Below are 19967 nucleotides of genomic sequence, written 5' to 3'. Positions count from 1 at the left end.
TCCAAATCGAATATTTCAATGTGAAATAACCCAAAAATGGAGCGTTTTTCGGGGAAAATTCATTTTAACTTTTTTAAAGTGTTTAAAAAAATGTTAATTTTTGTTTTTTAATAAAACTTGTAACATTAAAAGTAAGTGAGTTACGCTCAAAATATTGTTGGTCCCTTTTATTTTTTGGTAAAATGTGATGCTAATTAGCATCACAAATAAATATTATCATTACCACTTCACAAGTTACTTTGCCTATGTATTATTTATATAATCTGTAAGTTTCATCGGTTCAACGTGCTTATTTTTGAAAAAGCTGTAGTTAAAATGGCTTGAACTGTAAGTAATCACGAGTTTAGGCAAATTTTGAACAGCCATAGCATAACCAATTTTTGTCTAACAAGAAAACAAAAAAGCAAAAATATTCAGAAAAGTAAAACGTACATTTTATTACTCTTTAAGATTTTTCGTATGACTAATAATTTTTAAATTAAATCCATGAACAATTCCATTTTTTGTCAAAATTAAAAAAAAATGTTTTAATTTAAACCCAATTTTTAAAAAAATGAGCATTTTGAACCAATGAAACTTATAGATAATATAAACAATACATAAGTAAAGTAACTTGTGCAGCAGTAACGATTAATTTTATTTGGGAAGCTAATTAGGGGGTGATTTTCGCGATTTTTGTACCAAAAAAATAAAAGGGACCAACAATATTTTGAGCGTAACTGACTTATTTTTAATGTTAGAGTTTTTTCAAAAAACAAAAATAAACCTTTTTTTAAACACTTTAAAAAAGTTGTAATGAATTTTCCCCGAAAAGTGCTCTGTTTTTTGGTTATTTCACATTGAAATATTCGATTTGGAATTTGACGAAGAAGGACCTACTTTTCATCAGCTACAACTCTGCTTCTACTGGGTCTTCAGACCTCACGCGTACACCATTTTTTCCAATTTTTTATAAGCTATATATTTTTACTACGAATATTTTTTTCGCTAGAATACTTACTCTTTGAGTTATCTGCAAAAAACCGTCCAAAAACATGTTTTCTTTTTGTTAAAAATGAACATATTCACTCGCCAATAACTCGAAAAGTATTAAATTAGTGAAAAACTCTATAGAACAAAAGTTCCTTAGAATTAGTCATTTTATCCAATTCCGGGCCTAGTTTGAACGTATATTTCTTCAACACGTATTTCCCAATTTTTGTAAAATGGAGGGGATGTAGAATTGTAAACTTTTTCTTATATAATAACAGACAATTTCAACTACCTATTCCCAAATTTTCATCCTTCCTTTATAGTCTAAGAGCTGGGAGCGGATTTTGTGCGTGATAAGTAATATGGAAAAATTATACGGGGATATGTTGAATTAGATGTGTACATGACTTTCACCAACTGCCGGAAACCAGTTGGGGCCGATGGTAGTTATAAGGGGTCAAAGTCGCGGATTTTATTATTTTTTTTATGACGCTCATGATCGAGATAGTGCACCAAAATTTGGGAATAAGTAGGTCATGACGTACCTAAGTAAAATCTCTAGGGACTCAACGCTGCGTGGCCGACAAAGGGGTGGGGGTAGGGGTGAATATAAAAAATATAAGGGGTTTTTTTGCGACGTTCGTGATTGAGATAGTGCACCAAAATTTGGATATGAGTAGACCATGACATAAGTAATTAAAATCCGCAGAGCCGGAAACCAGAGTGGGGAACGAAGGTAGTTATAAGGGGTCAAAGTTCCGTTTCTTATTATTTTTTTTGTGACGCTCATGATCGAGATAGCGTGCCAAAATTTGGGAATAAGTAGGTCATAACATAATTAAGTAAAATCTCCAGGAGTGGAGCGCTGTGTGGCCGACAAAGGGGTGGGGCAGGGGTGAATATAAAAAAATGTAAGGGGTTTTTTGCGACGTTCGTGATTGAGATAGTGCACCAAAATTTGGGAATAAGTAGACCATGACATAACTAAGTAATATCCCCAGAGGCGGAAACCAGAGTGGCGGACGAGGGTAGTTATAAGGGGTAAAATTCGCGGTTTTTATTATTCTTTTTTGTGGCACTCATGATGGAGATAGTGCACCAAAGTTTGGGAGTAAGTAGGTTATGACGTAACTAAGTAAAATCTTCAGGGGTGGAACGCTGCTTGGGGTACAAAGGGGTGGTAGGCACGGGTGAGTATAAAAACATATGGGGGGTTTTTTGCCGTTCGTGATTAAGAGAGTGCACCAAAATTTGGGAATAAGTAGATCATGACATTACAAAGTAAAATCTCCAGGGGCGGAACGCTGCGGGGTGACAAATGTTGTGCCGGGTCACAAAAAAATAGTACACACTGCGACTTTGACCCCTTAAAACTACCCTCATCCCCAACTCTGGTTTCCGGCTCTGGGGATTTTACTTAGCTAAGTCATGGTCTACTTATTCCCAAATTTTGGTGCCCTATCTCAATCTAGCACGTCGCAAAAAACCCCTTATATTTTTATATTCACACCTACCCCCACCCCTTTGTCGGCCACGCAGCGTTCCACCCCTGGAGATTGTACTTAGTTACCTCATGACCTACTTACTCCCAAATTTTGGTGCACTATCTCGATCAGGAGCATCACAAAAGAAAATAATAAAAACGGCGATTTTGACCCCTTATAACTACCCTCACGCCCAACTCTGGTTTCCGGCTCTGAGGATTTTACTTAGTTATGTCATGGTCTACTTATTCCCAAATTTTGGTGCACTCTCTCAATCACGAACGTCGCAAAAAACCCCTTATATTTTTTGTATTCACCCCTGCCCCACCCCTTTGCCGGCCACGCAGCGTGCCACCCCTGGAGATTTTACTTAATTACGTCATGATCTACTCATTCCCAAATTTTGGTGCACTCTCTCGATCATGAGCGTCACAAAAAAAATATTAAAAACGGCAACTTTGACCCCTTATAACTACCCTCATCCCCAACTCTGGTTTCCGGCCGTTGGTGAAAGTCATGTCCACAACTATTTCAACATATCCCCGTATAGTTTTTCCATATTACTTATCACGCACAAAATCCGCTTCTATCTCTCTGACTATTATTTTTTTGGAGGTTTTCGTAAAATTTTGTGTTCCCTGATCGGGCCACTAGGATTAGATTGTAGGATAATAAAAATGTAATGACCAATTAAACTTACATTACATGCTCCTCCAGCTAGCGCTCCAAAGCAAATATGGTGCTCATTGTTATACCTTCTACCGCAAGTGTTGTCATCATATATTTGTACATTCAGTTTTTGCAATTTTTCTGATATGGGGCCGTCTTGCTAAAAAATATACAATATTAGAGAAAACATTATATTTTTTTCTTTAACTGGGCAAGGGAAACAAAAAAGCCATATTTAAATTAAGGTATTAAAAGCATGATATGAGGCAAATTTGAGGTCAAATAAATAATGAATAAATTAAGATAACGCACCCCGATTTCAATAGTGCCATAACCCTAAAAAATGGAAAATCTGTTTTTTGGTCTAACACGTTCCTTTAGGCGTTGCTTCATTGTAGAATAATGTCATATAATTTAGTTACCTTAAAATCTGCATGAGACCAAAAGAACAGGCTGGTTTTCGCCCCAACTACGGTACAAATGACCACCTACAGTGCATCAAAGTCTTGATTGAAAAATCAATTGAATACAATAGACCTCTAGTTCTAACGTTTATGGACTTCCATAAAGCGTTTGATACTATCGAACTACCCGCACTACTTAAGGCATTGGAAGAGTGTCGAATTGATCATAGGTACACCAATATTATAGAAAATATATACAGGAATACTACAACGACTATAAATCTGCTCGTTGCTACCAATAAGATATATATCAGGAGAGGTATTCGACAGGGAGATACTATGTCGCCTAAGTTGTTCATTACTGTACTTGAACATGCTTTGAAATCACTGGAATGGGAAAATAAAGGAATAAATATCGATGGTGAGATGCTTAGTCATCTACGATTCGCAGATGATATTGTTCTGATTTCAGATGACCTAAAAACTGCCAATGATATGTTGAATGAACTCCGCGATGCAGCACGTAAAGTAGGTCTAAATATTAATTACCAAAAGACCAAAATGATGACGAATTTAGTTCCGAGCCATCCTTTAAAGGTAGAAGATGTCGAAATTGAAGTTGTTGACAGCTACATATACCTTGGACATACGGTAAAAATTAGCAGAGACAACCAAACTGCTGAGCTGCTAAGAAGAATAACTCTGGGATGGGCAGCATATGGAAGACTACGTGATATTTTTAAAGGTGATATACCTATCAGCTTAAAAAGAAGAGCCTTTAATCAATGTGTCCTGCCTGTTCTTACATATGGCGCAGAGACACTTACCCTAACAAGGACATCTGCACGAAAACTACAAGTGACGCAACGTAGAATGGAAAGATCATTGTTGGGCATAACGTTAAGAGATAGGGTAAGAAACGAAGAAATTCGTAGAAGTGCGGAGACTGTCGAGACCTAGAGCGGATAGACGAAACCCGGGAAGACCACCCACAAGATGGACTGACGACATCAAGAGGATTTGTACAAACTGAATTGCAGCAGCGCAGGATAGATCTGAATGGAAGTTTTTCGAGGAGGCCTATGTTCAGCAGTGGACGACTATGGGCTAATGATGAAAATCTGCATAGTGCGCCTGTGTTGTTACTACCACGTTCGGTTTTGGCTCTCTCAGCATTAGCAAGAACGCCACAAGGCAGTTTGCGTTAGGCTGTGATCGAGAGTGGATGTGTGATAAGTACTGTTCATTTTTAAAAAACTTCCCTAGTGCCATAACCGTGGTATGGCAGGCTGATACGCCATAATCCTCTAATTTTGTAAGTTCAGCGTAAAACAATGTCAATAACTAAAAAGAAATACTAGCATTAGATAGCTACTCTCATAATCAACACGAGTGCAGAATTTGGTTAATTTAGATAAGGAAGTTGCGCAGAAAAAACAATGAAGAGTTCACAGAACACCTTGTTTTTTCTCTCCTGAAAAGTTTGTGATTTCAGGGTTATGGTACTAATGTAGTTAGGGTGCGATATTTTTATTAAAATAATTACAAGAAGAAAAAGGACGATCCATTTTATAATAAATATAGAAGAATAAGGAAACTTACATAAAGTCTTCCCCATCCAATTATAGTTCCCTTCTGTCTCTTCGCTGTTGAAAAATCTTTAGAAATAGTTACTGGTTTCCATTTTCCAGAAGGTATTGGAGTCTCTAGCTAAAAATTTAACAGTTTATTTTTTGAAAAATCGGATAGAGCTTATTATGAAAACTCTTTTCATAACAAGCTTCTGAAAATCTTTTACGGTATATCATGTAGTATAAAAACATACAAAGGAATATGATAGGAGACGTAGAAGACACAGGGTATCTCTCATAAAAGTAGGAAGACTAAGATGTGTAGGCCATCTAACAAAATCACAGCGGAACAAAATTCCTAGAAGAAGACTTACAGCCTGGGGGATGTAGACGGAGTGGTACAGCCAAAACTTATATGGAAGAACTGTGTCGACGAAGATGAAAAATACGTGGATCAAACTGGTAACGGTTTGTAATAGATTAGGACAATAGTGCAATAGACTTGGCAAGATCAGGTCTCTACTATAGGGCTGTAGCACCATTTATTATGATGACTAATGACATGACACAAAAAAACTGCAGACAGAGCAAAGATGAAAAAGAAGCCATTGATGAAGATGATGAGATTGTAGGCTTTTTAAAAAAAAGAAGGTTGTATAAAATATTTATGGTAATTTAAATGAAGACTAAAATGAAGAAATTTTCGAGGAACTATGCCAACAGAGGAATGCAAAGAAGATGAAAATCTGCAACAAAAACACTTTTAATTTTAAGAGGAAGGTTAAGAATACTTCAGCAACGGAATTAACAGATCGTCTGATCTAGATTAAGTACAAGAAGATTCGAGAGGCTGCTGATTCGAGAGGCTGCTGATTCGAGAGGAACAGCATATCGGTGCAATCGTCAAGAAAATATCATAATAGGAAAAAAGCACAAGAGAGTTGTTAAATGGGAAGATTATAATTATATACGAAAGTTGTTTTTTAATCTAGGTACCATTAACAAAAAAACACTAGCAAAAACCATGTACTATGGATTAATACTAGAAGCACCAAAATTTTTGCATACCTAGAAGCACCTAGGAGCGGTCAAGATGACGGGTATAGTCGATTCGCTAATCTGAGATACAACTGTCTACACTGCAATCACAATAAAGATGCACTAGAAATAAATAATCACGAGGGTGTCACTCTCAAATCATGATTCGGGAGTGCTCCTCGAACATTCAACGTGTCTTGGTTTGTTTATTTCTATATAGTGCATTTTTATTGTGACTGTAGTGTTACACTACAGCATTGATTATAAATATTCCTGTACTTATTAATCAATGACTACAGTCAGTAGACAGTACAGATTGTCTACAGTAGACAGCTGTGTCTCAGATTAGCGAATCGACTATATAATTTTCTATCGCCAGTCGTTTTCGTATTAGTCGGAGAGATAGAAGCGGATTTTGTGCGTGATAAGTAATATGGAAAAACTAGGATATGTTGAATTAGTTGTGTACATGACTTTCACCAACGACCGGAAACCAGAGTTGGGGCCAAGGGTAGTTATAAGGGGTCAAAGTCGCGGATTTTATTATTTTTTTTATGACGCTCATGATCGAGATAGTGGACCAAAATTTGGGAATAAGTAGGTCATAACGTAACTAAGTAAAATCTCTAGGGGCGTAACGCTGCGTGGCTGACAAAGGGGTGGGGGTAGGAGTGAATATAAAAATTATAAAGGGTTTTTTGCGACGTTCGTGATTGAGATAGTGGACCAAAATTTGGGAATAAGTAGATCATGACATTACTAAGTAAAATCCCCAGAGCCGGAAACCAGGGTTGGGGATGAGGGTAGTTATAAGGGGTCAAAGTCGCCGTTTTTATTATTTTTTTTTGTGACGCTCATGATCGAGAGAGTGCACCAAAATTTGGGAATAAGTAGGTCATGACGTAACTAAGTAAAATCTCCAGGGGTAGCACGCTGCGTGGCCGACAAAGGGGTGGGGCAGGGGTGAATATAAAAAATATAAGGGGTTTTTTGCGACGTTCGTGATTGAGAGAGTACACCAAAATATGGGAATAAGTAGACCATGACCTAACTAAGTAAAATCCTCAGAGCCGGAAACCAGACTTAAGCATGAGGGTAGTTATAAGGGTTCAAAATCGCCGATTTTATTATCTTTTTTTGGGATGCTCATGATCGAGACAGTGCACCAAAATTTGGGAATAAGTAGGTCATGATGTAACTAAGTACAATCTCCAGGAGTGGAACGCTGCGTGGCCGGCAAAGGGGTAGGGGTAGGTGTGAATATAAAAAATATAAGGGGTTTTTTGCGACGTGCTAGATTGAGATAGTGCACCAAAATTTGGTACTAAGTAGACCATGACTTAGCTAAGTAAAATCCCCAGAGCCAGAAACCAGAGTTGGGGATGAGGGTAGTTTTAAGGGGTCAAATTCGCAGTGTGTATTATTTTTTTTGTGACCCGGCACAACATTTGTCCCCCACGCAGCGTTCCGCCCCTGGAGATTTTACTTAGTAATGTCATAATCTACTTATTCCCAAATTTTGGTGCACTATCTCGATCACGAACGGCAAAAAAACCCCCATATATTTTTATACTCACCCCTGCCTACCACCCCTTTGTACCCCAAGCAGCGTTCCGCCCCTGAAGATTTTACTTAGCCACGTCATAACCTACTTACTCCTAAATTTTGGTGCACTATCTCCATCATGAGCGCCACAAAAAAAAATAATAAAAACCGCGATTTTACCCCTTATAACTACCCTCGTCTGCCACTCTGGTTTCCGCCTCTGGGGATATTACTTCCCCAACTACCTTCCTTCCCCATTCTGGTTTCCGGCTCTGGGGATTTTAATTATTTATGTCATGGTCTATTTATACCCAAATTTTGGTGCACTATCTCAATCACGAACGTCCCAAAAAACCCCTTACATTTTTTTATATTCACCCCTACCCCCACCCCTTTGTCTGCCACGCAGCGTTGAGCCCCTAGATATTTTACTTAGGTACGTCATGACCTACTTATTCCCAAATTTTGGTGCACTATCTCGATCATGAGCGTCATAAAAAAAATAATAAATTCCGCGATTTTGATCCCTTATAATAATAAACAGAATGAGGTCAAATCACGCACTAACCCCAGCATACAAACACAGCATAGGTATCAGTGATAACCCATATTGCGCCTGTGGTGGAATGGGAGATCTACATCACCTAATATTGGAGTGTGGACAGTACAGACAAAATATTAAAGTGATGTATGAAAAGTTAATTGATCTAAATTGTCCTTTACCTGTCAATTTAAACGAAATTCTTTTTCCAAAAAATAAGCAGACGTTAAAATGTCTTTACGAATATGTAACGTCCTGTAAATTTAAATTTTAAATAGGCTTAGATAATAAAATTAAAAATTGTAAAAATATCACACAAAATTGAAAAATGTATTCATTAATATATTATAACACTCTGTAAATTTAGATAATAAGTAGGCTTAGATATTAACTTAAAATTGTTATTGTAATACCATACAAAAAAAAACAAATAGTCTGGCTAATTGGCTATGTCAAAGCCATTAATAAATAAAAAAAACTACCCTCGGCCCCAACTCTGGTTTCCGGCCGTTGGTGAAAGTCATGTACACAACTAATTAAACATATCCCCGTATAGTTTTTCCATATTACTTATCACGCACAAAATCCGCTCCCAGCTCTTAGACTATATCGTTGTTTAATTAAAAAAAAACTATATTAGTCCATTCTTTCACGGTTTTTGCTCTAAATTTTAAAGAACCGCTTGGATTGACATGAAATTTGGCATACGTATAGCTTATATGTCAAAGAAAAAAAGTGATATTGTGCCGATGTGTGCTTTTGCCCTGGGGGTGACTTTCACCCCCTCTGGGGGGTGAAAAAATATATGTCTAAAATAAGTCCGGAAATGGGTAAACTGACTAATTTTAAGTAACTTTTGTTCTATAGAGCTTTTTCGCTAAGTCAACACTTTTCGAGTTATTTGCGAGTGAATATGTCCATTTTTCAACAAAATAACCACATTTTTAGACGGTTTTTCGCAAATAACTCAAAAAGTAAGTATTTTGTCGAAAAAAATGTTCTTAGCAAAAATATAGCCTATAAAAAAGTAAAAAAAATGGTGTACGCGTTAGGTCCCTGGATCTCGTAGAACCAGAGTTATAGCCAATGAAAAATAGATTCATATTCACCAAATTTCAAATAGAATATTTCGACGTGAAATATCCAAAAAATTAAGCACTTTTTGGGGAAAACCCATTTTAACTTTTTTAAAGTGTTTAAAGAAAGCTTTATTTCTGTTTTTACAAAACGTTTCTAGCATTAAATTTAAGCAAGTTACGCTCAAAATAAAGTTGGTCCCTTTTGTTTTTGCAAAAAAAAAAATCGGGAAGACCACCCTCTAATTAGCAACTTAAATGAGATTAATCGTTACCGCTCCACAAATTATTTTACTTATGTTGTGTTTATATGATCTGTAAGTTTCATCGGTTCAAAGTGCTTATTTTTGAAAAAATTTGGTTTCAAAGTAAAATTTTTAAAAATTTAAATTTTGAAAAATATGCTTTTTTTCAAAATAACTTAAAAATTGTTAGAGATACCAAAAATCTCGAAAAACAAAAAAAGTCAGATTTACTTTTCTGAATATCATGTATTTTTTGTTTTTCTGTTAGACAAAAGTTGATTAAGATTTGGTGTTTCTAAATTTGCATACATTCGTAATCAGTGACTCGTTCAACACTTTTTAACTACAGCCCTTTCAATAATAAGGACTTTGAACCGATGAAACTTACAGATCATATAAACAATATATACACGAGTTAAGAAACTTGTGAAGTCGTAACGATTAAGTTCATTTAAGATACTAATTAGGGGTGATTTTCTCGATTTTTTTACTAAAAACAAAAGGGACTAACTTTATTTTGAGCGTAACTTGTTTAATTTTGATGCTAGAAATTTTTTTTATGAAACAAAAATGAAGCTTTTTTTAAAAACTTTAAATAAGTTGTAATGAGTTTTCCCCGAAATGTGCTTCATTTTTGGTTATTTCACCTTAAAGTATTCCATTTGGAATTTGACGAATATGAACCTATTTTTCATTAGCAATAACTCTGCTTCTACCAGGTGTAGAGACGTGATATATACACCATTTTTTTAAATTTTTTACAGGCTATATTTTTGCTACGAATGCTTTTCGACAAAATACTTACTATTTGAGTTATTTGCGAAAAACCGTCTAAAAGCGTGGTTATTTTGTTGAAAAAATGAACATATTCACTGCCAAATAACTCGAAAAGTATTGACTTAGTGAAAAAACTCTATAGAACAAAAGTTATTTAAAATTAGCCAGTTTATCCATTTCCTGACTTTCTTTGTACGAATATGGGGGGTGAAAACCACCCCCAGGGCAAAAGCACATATCGGCACAATATCACTTTTTTCTTTGACTTGTTAGCTATGTGTATGCCAAATTTCATGTCAATCCAAGCGGTTCTTTAAAATTTAGAGGTTTTGCAATATTTTACCGTTAAAGAACGGACTATACTGAGTTAATACCTACTAACAAAAGACATTTAGTTAATTTAAATAAAACATTTAAGCACAATTTATGTAGTAACAAAATTTTTTAATTTTGTTTGTACAAGACCTACACCCAAATTTTTTACATAGGTATATGACTTTCACATGTTTTATTTTAGTTTTAGTTCCCAGTTTTCCACTTCTTCTTCTTCAGGTGCTATCTCTGCTACGGAGGTTGGCAATCATCATAGCTATTTTAATTTTGAGTCAGTAGCTCTGAATAGTTGTTTTGAGCTGCATTCAAACCATTCCCTCAGGTTCTCCAGCCATGAAATTCGTCTTCTTCCGATGCTTCTTCTGCTATCTACCCCTCCTTGCATTATGAGTCATAGGATGCCATACTTCTCGCTCCGCATCACATGTCCGAGATATGGTAGCTTGTGTCATTGCCTCAGGGGCATCATGTGATAGGGTGAGGGGGGCATTTGCCCCCCCCCGATCCTGAAAATGACTGAAAATGACTGAAATTTACAAAAAATAGATCAATTTTCTGTTATGTTTGCATATATAATGTATTGTATATTTATAATGCTTGCCCCCCCCTACCAAAATTTCAAATGACGCTCCTGCATTGCCTACGTTTTTTATTTGATTGACGTGTTGTATCTCTGATTTTTTTCCGTTGATGTTGTCCTGCCCTTAGTCAGATGATCTTGTCGCAATTCTTCTGCTAACTGAAGTAGGAAAGTTTGCCCAGATATTTGACAACCAGTAACTTCCTTATACAGAATCCAAGCATTTCTTCCTACCATATCTTTTTTTTTATTTTTTTTTTTTATTAACGTCCAAGATTTTTTACAATCTGTTTTACAATGAAAACAATAAGTAAAATTGTTTGTCTTTACAATGACAGAGTGATGTAAGGTCCAGTGACCAAAGCATCACGACACACATTAGCTTGTTTACCAGTGAGATGCGCACTTACACTGATACGCGGGCACAAAACTACAACCGGTACAGAACACAATGGCTGGCCCACCATATCTAAGATATTAAAAAAAGCCTGCAACGGCCATCTTCTTGAAGCTGATTTGGTTGAGCACTATATGGCCTTCTGATCTACAACGTCTACTCCGTATTTTGTATGGTTGTAGTAGGTAATGGTTTTAGGTTTCTGCTTTTTGTATATGCCTATTTCAATATTGTTTGAGTATAGAGAATTTAGCCCTAAAACATGTTTGATCATTTTTCTCTGATACACCTGGTTTGCCTGGTTAGCTCAAGTCTTCGTGTATGAAAATTTTTGATATGTATAATTCCATCTTTTCGTTTTTTATTGACGGAGGAATATCCTTTCTTGTTTGGTTTATTGTTCCAGTACTGCTGGTAGCCTTCTTTCGTAATACTTTTTATGTGTCGTGACATTTCTTCCCTTATTCATGAATGGGCCCATCAGACGGCTAATTACATGTCACACATTACTGGGTGAAGTGACTTCTTGCCTTTGTGGGAAAAAGCTGTTCGTCGATAGATATATTTTAGCCAGTTGTAGGTGTAGCAAAATATACAATTATCCATAAATAGGTTCCATATTGCCGACGCAAGTGCAAATTTATCTGTTGATCATCGCCAAGATCTGGTACTTATCCTTCGTAATAAGGACCGCATCTTTTCTAGGTAGACATCAACATATTCAAAAAGTAATTACACTAAGTACCTACCTGCAAAAGAGAACTTGTAATCCTTAAATAGATGTAGCAAAGTCCTAAATTTTTAATTTCTAGAATAACTATGAATAAGTAGTAATACAGAGGGTCAAAAATAGAAAGCAGTCAAAATAACTGACTGCTCTGGTGCTTCTATTCTAGGTATATATTAACACATCTCAAAAAGTTATTACACTAAGTACCTGTAAAGGAGGAATTATAATGCTCAAGTAGATTTAGGAAAAGTCCTAAATTATAAACTTTCTAAAACAACTAGAAATAAGTAATACAGAGTAGTCCGTTCTTTAACGGTAAAATATTGCAAAACCTCTAAATTTTAAAGAACCGCTTGGATTGACATTAAATTTGGCATACACATAGCTAACAAGTCAAAGAAAAAAAGTGATATTGTGCCGATATGTGCTTTTGCCCTGGGGGTGGTTTTCACCCCCTCTTGGGGGTGAAAAAATATTCGTCCAAAGAAAGTCAGGAAATGGATAAAATGGATAATTTTAAGTAACTTTTGTTTTATAGAGTTTTTTCACTAAGTCAATACTTTTCGAGTTATTTGGCAGTGAATATGTTCATTTTTTCAACAAAATAACCACGCTTTTAGACGGTTTTTCGCAAATAACTCAAATAGTAAGTATTTTGTCGAAAAAACATTCTTATAAAAAATATAGCCTGTAAAAATTTTTTAAAAAATGGTGTATACATCACGTCTCTACACCTAGTAGAAGCAGAGTTATAGCTAATGAAAAATAGGTTCATATTCGTCAAATTCCAAATGGAATACTTTAACGTGAAATAACCAAAAATGAAGCACATTTCGGGGAAAACTCATTACAACTTATTTAAAGTGTTTAAAAAAAGCTTCATTTGTATTTTATGAAAAAAATTTCTAGCATCAAAATTAAACAAGTTACGCTCAAAATAAAGTTAGTCCCTTTTGGATTTGGTAAAAAAATCGAGAAAATCACCCCCTAATTAGTATCTTAAATGAACTTAATCGTTACGACTTCACAAGTTTCTTGACTCGTGTATATATTGTTTATATGATCTGTAAGTTTCATCGGTTCAAAGTCCTTATTATTGAAAGGGCTGTAGTTAAAAGGGGTTGAAAGAGTCACTGATCACGAATGTATGCAAATTTAGAAACACCAAATCTTAATCAATTTTTGTCTAACAGAAAAACAAAAAATACATGATATTCAGAAAAGCAAATCTGACTTTTTTGTTTTTCGAGATTTTTGGCGTCTCTAACAATTTTTAAGTTTTTTTTTTGAAAAAAGCATATTTTTCAAAATTTAAATTTTTAAAAATTTTAATTTGAAACCAATTTTTTTTTTAAATAAGCACTTTGAATCGATGAAACTTACAGATCATATAAACACAACATAAGTAAAATAATTTGTGGAGCGGTAACGATTAATTTCATTTAAGTTACTAATTAGGGGTTGGTCTTTCAGATTTTTTTTGCAAAAACAAACGGGACCAACTTTATTTTGAGCGTAACTTGCTTAAATTTAATGCTAGGAACTATTTGTAAAAACAGAAATAAAGATTTTTTAAAACACTTTAAAAAAGTTTTAATGGGTTTTCCCCAAAAAGTGCTTAATTTTTTGGATATTCCACGTCGAAATATTCTATTTGAAATTTGGTGAATATGAATATATTCTTCATTTGCTATAACTCTGGTTCTACGAGATCCAGAGACCTCACGCGTACACCATTTTTTTTACTTTTTTATAAGCTATATTTTTGCAACTAACCGTTTTTTCGACTAAATGCTTACTTTTTGAGTTATTTGCGAAAAACCGTCTAAAAATGTGGTTATTTTATTGAAAAAGAACATATTCACTCGCAAATAACTCGAAAAGTGTGGACTTGGCAAAAAAGCTCTATAGAACAAAAGTTACTTAAAATTAGTCAGTTTACCCATTTCCGGACTTATTTTGGACATATATTTTTTCACCCCCAAGAGGGGGTGAAAGTCACCCCCAGGGCAAAAGCACACATCGGCACAATATCACTTTTTTTCTTTGACATGTAAGCTATACGCATGCCAAATTTCATGTCAATCCAAGCAGTTTTTTAAAATTTAGAGCAAAAACCGTGAAAGAATGGACTATAGGGTCAAAATAGAAAGCAGTTAAAACGACCGCTCTGGTGCTTCTAGTGTTAAAAAAACTTTTAACATCAAACATAGTCACAAAAAGAACGAAAATATTAAAATACATAACTCTAATCAAGCCCGTCCTCACTTACGTGTCAGAAACGTGGACGATAACAAAAAGTGATGAAGAACGGTTAGGCTGTTTTGAACGTAAAATCCGCAGACATATTTATAAAGGCGTGCAGGAAAATGGATTATGGCGCAGGCGCTATAATTTTGAGCTTTACCGACTTTATAGTGAACCTAGTATTGGTAGGTATATCAAAATAAACAGGCTGCGGTGGCCAGGCCCCTTAGAGAGAATGAATAAGACGAAGCCGTCGAAACACATTTATAACCAAAGACCGGATGGAGTGAGGAGAAGAGGCAGGCCCAGAGCACGATTTAAGAACCAGGTGGAACACGACTTACGAGTATTAAGAGTACAAAATTGGAAACCCAAGGCGAAGGACAGGAAGGAATGGAAGCCGATTCTAGAACAGGCCAAGACCCACCAACGGTTGTAGAGCCAATGATGATGATGATGATGATGATGATGATGATAAACAAAAAAATGTAAAGCGCAACAGATCCTGAAATCCACCTAAAAAGGTGCTGAAACGGTTTAAGTTAAATATTAGGTATTTTATAAGGAAGTAAATCACAATCGATTATAATTTCCGTATTGGAAATTAATGAAATTTTATTTTAGAATTTGTGTAAACAATTTCCGAATTAAAAATTGAAACGTCAAAACAAATGCAATTCTCATTACAGTTAATTGTGGTTTAATCCCGTATAAAATAATATTTACACCATCTGGAGTTAGAATTGCAAAGAATAAAAACGGTCTTGGTAAGTGTGCGGGCTATTTTATTATTCAGTTCCTGTAGTCATGTCGCCAGTGGGGGTACAACGGCCTCCTTAATTCAGATGGACTTACCCAAGCTATTTTTATGTATTTTGACCCGTAGAATACGAATTTTTTGGGTAACAGTCGATCCGGATGTCGATAAGATTGTTATAAACAAAGAACTTGAGGAATCACATAACAGCAATTTTTCGCAAAACAAAACATTCTTTTGTATTTTTTGGATCATTCTAAGCAAAAAATGTTTTTACAAGTTTTTTCGTAGGATGCATAGTTTTCGACATAAACGCGGTTGAACTTTCAAAAAATCGAAAAATTGCAATTTTTGAACCCGAATAACTTTTGATTGAAAAATAAAATAGCAATTCTGCTTACCGCATTTGAAAGATCAAGTCAAATTCTATCGGTTTTGATTACTTTCATTGCTAAAAATTAATTTTTTATTGTTAAACAAAGCTCTAAACACATAGTAATTGAATGATGTTTTCAATGCATTTCTCATTTGAAATCGAACGAGTAGGCGCGCATACAGCATTTTCTACGTAGATTACGTACATTAAAACGCATGCATTGGGCACGGGAAACACTATGTATTTATGGCCTTGTTTAACAAATAAAAACTTAATTTTTAGCAGTGCCAATAATCAAAACCGAGAAAATTTGACTTGAACTTTCAAATACAGTAAGCAGAATTGTTATTTTATTTTTTAATCAAAAGTTATTCGGGTTCAAAAATTGCACTTTTTCGATTTTTTGAAAGTTCAACCGCGTTTATCTCGAAAACTATGCATCCTACGAAATAGACCCTTTTTTGCTGAGAATCACCCAAAAAATACAAAAAAATGTTTTGTTTTGAGAAAAATCGCTGTTATGTATTTCCTCAAGTTCTTTGTTTATAACAATCTTATCGACATCCGGATCAACTGTTACCCAAAAAATTCGTGTTCTACGGGTCAAAATACATAAAAAAAACTTGGGTAAGTCCATCTGAATTAAGGAGGCCGTTGTACCCCCTGGCGACAGGACTACTGGTCCACTATTATGTATTAATGATTAATGTTGACTTATTTGATGCTTTGTCGACTTCGAAATGGCATTTGACAAGGTCAGAGATCAAAAGCTTAATATTTAAGAGAAAAAATAAGAGAATTCGGATAATTTTAACAGGTAGAGAGAAAAACAAACTTACCTGAAGTATTCTTACCTCTTGGCTGAGGAATATCAGGGATTGGACTAACCTCAGTGTTGAACAGATATTTCCGTTGCAAAAGATGGACAAGCGTTTAAAGAAGTGATCGCTAACCTTCCTTAGAAGACGATACAAGAAGACAAAGAGAGAAAAATACAGATAATACAATATATTAACTTACCTCTAGTACTGCCGAATCAAATATAAGCTTTTCGGAACTAAACTGATGACAATTGATTTTTTTAACTGGTATGGTATTTACAGGTTCTTTTGTAATAGTCAATAAGTCGTATTGAATGGAATATAAGGAGCTGTTTTTAGGCCTACAAAAAGTTTTTATTGTTGAACTGTTTAAATATGAATTAACTAATATAATTACTTACTCTTGATCGCTACAAACACAATGGGCAGCAGTTAGGACATATTTTTCGTTAAGGATGGTTGCTCCGCAGGTGTGACTTCCTTGTCTTCTTAAAGAAACCTACGTAATTGATAAAATTAAGTAAAGGGTAGGATACAGGATGTGAAATTTGTTGTACATATTTCATTTATTGATGATAGATGGTTGATCAATGGTTTCAATGGTAGAAATTTTTTTTATTAAGGTGAAACAGTAGCGATCAACAGGTAGCGAAAACGCGTTCCAAGATTGCGGCTGTAATTTTGAATATTTTTTCGAGATATTTGGCACACGTATTCGTAATATAATAAAGAATGGCGGTACAGAGCCCAATTTGAAAAATATATTAATATGTGGAAATTACTCGGTAATTAAATATAATATTAAAAAAACGAGCCTGTACCTCCATTAAAAAGAACAAAAAAATACACTTTCTTCAAATAAACTTTTTTATCCGATGCCTAGATTTTGTGTCATTTTGGAACTACTAATGAAATAAAAAATTTTAGTAGTTCCAAAATGACACAAAATCTAGGCATCGGTTAAAAAAGTTTATTTGAAGAAAGTGTATTTTTTGTTCTTCTTAATGGCGGTACAGGCTCGTTTTTTTAATATTGTATTTAATTACAGAGTAATTTCCACATATTAATATATTTTTCAAGTTGGGCTCTGTACCGCCATTCTTTATTATATTACGAATACGTGTGCCAAATATCTCGAAAAAATATTCAAAATTACGGCCGCAATCTTGGAACGCGTTTTTGCTACCTGTTGATCGCTACTGTTTCCTCTTAAGGAAACAACGAAAATAAAGTGGATTTTAAAAAGGCTTCCTCTATCATCTCTTTAGTGTAGGTACTTAAATGGCAATATAAAATTTCCATTAGGTAGGGGAAAGTGGTACACAGTGATACATGGTTCACAGTGAAACACTGAAATTTATTTTTAAATTTGGCGCACTCGTAAAGCGCATTTGTGAAATCTACAGTTGCCCAGTAGAGTCGAATGTTGTTGTGAGTTGTGAGCGTTCGCGTGCTTGGAATAAGTTTTGCGAATAGTAATTGGATTTTATGTTGCGTAAACTTATGTAGTAACTTAATAACAGTAGTTGACATGTATTTTTTATTTATTAACAGCCGATTTCAAGCATTCTTACTATTAAAATGGCATTTTACCTATGTAATAATATAACCTAAAACCCAATTTGTCAGATAACGACTCGTATAGCAGTTTTAAATTTTATTGTGTGATTAGGTTATTGGTACACAGTGAAACTGTGTTATGTGGTACACAGTGATACGCGTTTCATTGTGTACCGTAATATTATAAATTATTACCAACAATTTGATATTTTGCTATTTCAGATGGTGAGAAAGCAAACTCCTGCATATGTAATGGCTGATGCCACAAAGTTGGTATTAGAGGAAAATTATTATTCTCTAACTTTACGACGATACGTGCTCAAAAAATGCAATAGGTAGGTAATCTGGTTATTACATATTTAATAATATTGACTTTGGATCGTTAGATGTTCGATAAGAGTTTTACGTGGTCAAAACGTATTCTTAAGACACTAAATATGTTTCACTGTGTACCGATTCTGGTACACAGTGAAACAATTTTCACTATTTTTTCTTTAAGTTTTATCTTTTTTCATGTGAATTTTTAGCAAATTTCGTTCTTAGAATGTTAAAAAAGAGTTAGTGTAACATACTTCTTTGAAAATTTTCCTTTTAATTCAAAAATAAATTTTTTTAACTCAAAACCTTTTTTTTTTTTTTGTTTGACTGTGTACTATTCTCCCCTACCTATATTAACTATGTTACTTACAGCATATGGAAATTCTCCTTCTTCAGCATCAGATCCCATCACAACTCGACTATCAGCTGAAATAGAATTGTGTTTACTTCAATTGAATCCAGTTAACAAAACTCAAATTATACGTTATTAATTGAATATACACATTTTTGGTCACATAGAGGCGGCGCATCCGCAATTCTTTCTAATTCTCCGAACAGAACAATAGCATTAAGTAGAGCAAGTGACGAACAAACGAACTTAAAAAACATCGCAAACGCAATGGAATTTTCAGTCTAGAGCGATACAAACTAAGTACATTTAAAAATCGAGACCAGAATCTAAACTAGAATGTGATATTGGCCGTTTTCAAAAACAACAAAACAACATATGTTCGGAGATATATGCCTAAAGGGCGGAGAACGTTATAAACTGACACTTAGTAGTAGTAGTAATAGTTTTGAGAAAACAGTTTTTAACATCAGAAACAGACTACCCTATGTAATTAAATATTGGCAAGAATCGGAGGGTGTCGAAAAGACGGGCATGAAATGAGAAGAATTTGAATTTGCAAAGTTGCTTCAAAGGGAAAATTCTGAACATTATAAAAGGCACTACTTTTAGAAGACATTGATATCTTCTGTGATGCATTTTTAATGTTTGAAAAACGCCCTGAAATTGGAATTGACAATATTCTACTGGCGGCCAGAAATAACACAAAAAAACGAAAATGTAATCAGTTGCTTACGTACTTTAAATGTAATATAAGTCTCATATTGTTTAGATTCAACATTTTGTAAAATAAGTAAAGTTTTGGCACTGCCGGTTTATCCACTGGGCGCATGGGGCGGACGCCCAAGGGCCCGTTCCTTTTAATTATAAAAAAGTAAAGTCGCTAAATACATATGTTCCGAAAATAATCTCATATGCAGATAGGCCAATACGCTGTGAGCTCGTACGTAGAGCAGATATTTACAAATTCGCGAGCGCCAATAGTGACAAGTCTGTAAACCTTTACCGGAAATTTGACATAAATGGCAAAGTGACTAATTTAAAATTAAAATTAAAAACATTAATTATAAAAAATATTAGTTGGTCAAAGCTGTGGTATATATTTTTACCTTAAATATACTTACGTTTTAAATACTGAATTTAAGTTTTTTTAACGTTGCGTAATATGTAATCTATT

General features: G+C 34.7%; 1 protein-coding gene across 1 annotated transcript in view; it reads right to left on the bottom strand.

Moving 5' to 3' along the window:
• Window positions 1-19967, bottom strand: part of LOC126884610 (chymotrypsin-2-like) — a 42625-nt gene that overhangs the window by 16720 nt on the left and 5938 nt on the right. The window contains exons 2-6 of the mRNA XM_050650614.1: window positions 18812-18867; window positions 16965-17062; window positions 16763-16904; window positions 5132-5239; window positions 3157-3285 (exon numbers count right to left, since the gene is read on the bottom strand). Of these exons, the coding sequence (XP_050506571.1) occupies window positions 3157-3285; window positions 5132-5239; window positions 16763-16904; window positions 16965-17062; window positions 18812-18867 (533 nt within the window). The remainder of the gene's footprint in view (window positions 1-3156; window positions 3286-5131; window positions 5240-16762; window positions 16905-16964; window positions 17063-18811; window positions 18868-19967) is intronic.

Source organism: Diabrotica virgifera, chromosome 5 (genome assembly GCF_917563875.1).
Source record: "Diabrotica virgifera virgifera chromosome 5, PGI_DIABVI_V3a".
NCBI lineage: Eukaryota > Metazoa > Arthropoda > Insecta > Coleoptera > Chrysomelidae > Diabrotica > Diabrotica virgifera.
The sequence above is the reverse complement of the archived record's forward strand: the minus strand, read 5'-3'. Positions and strand labels throughout refer to the sequence as shown.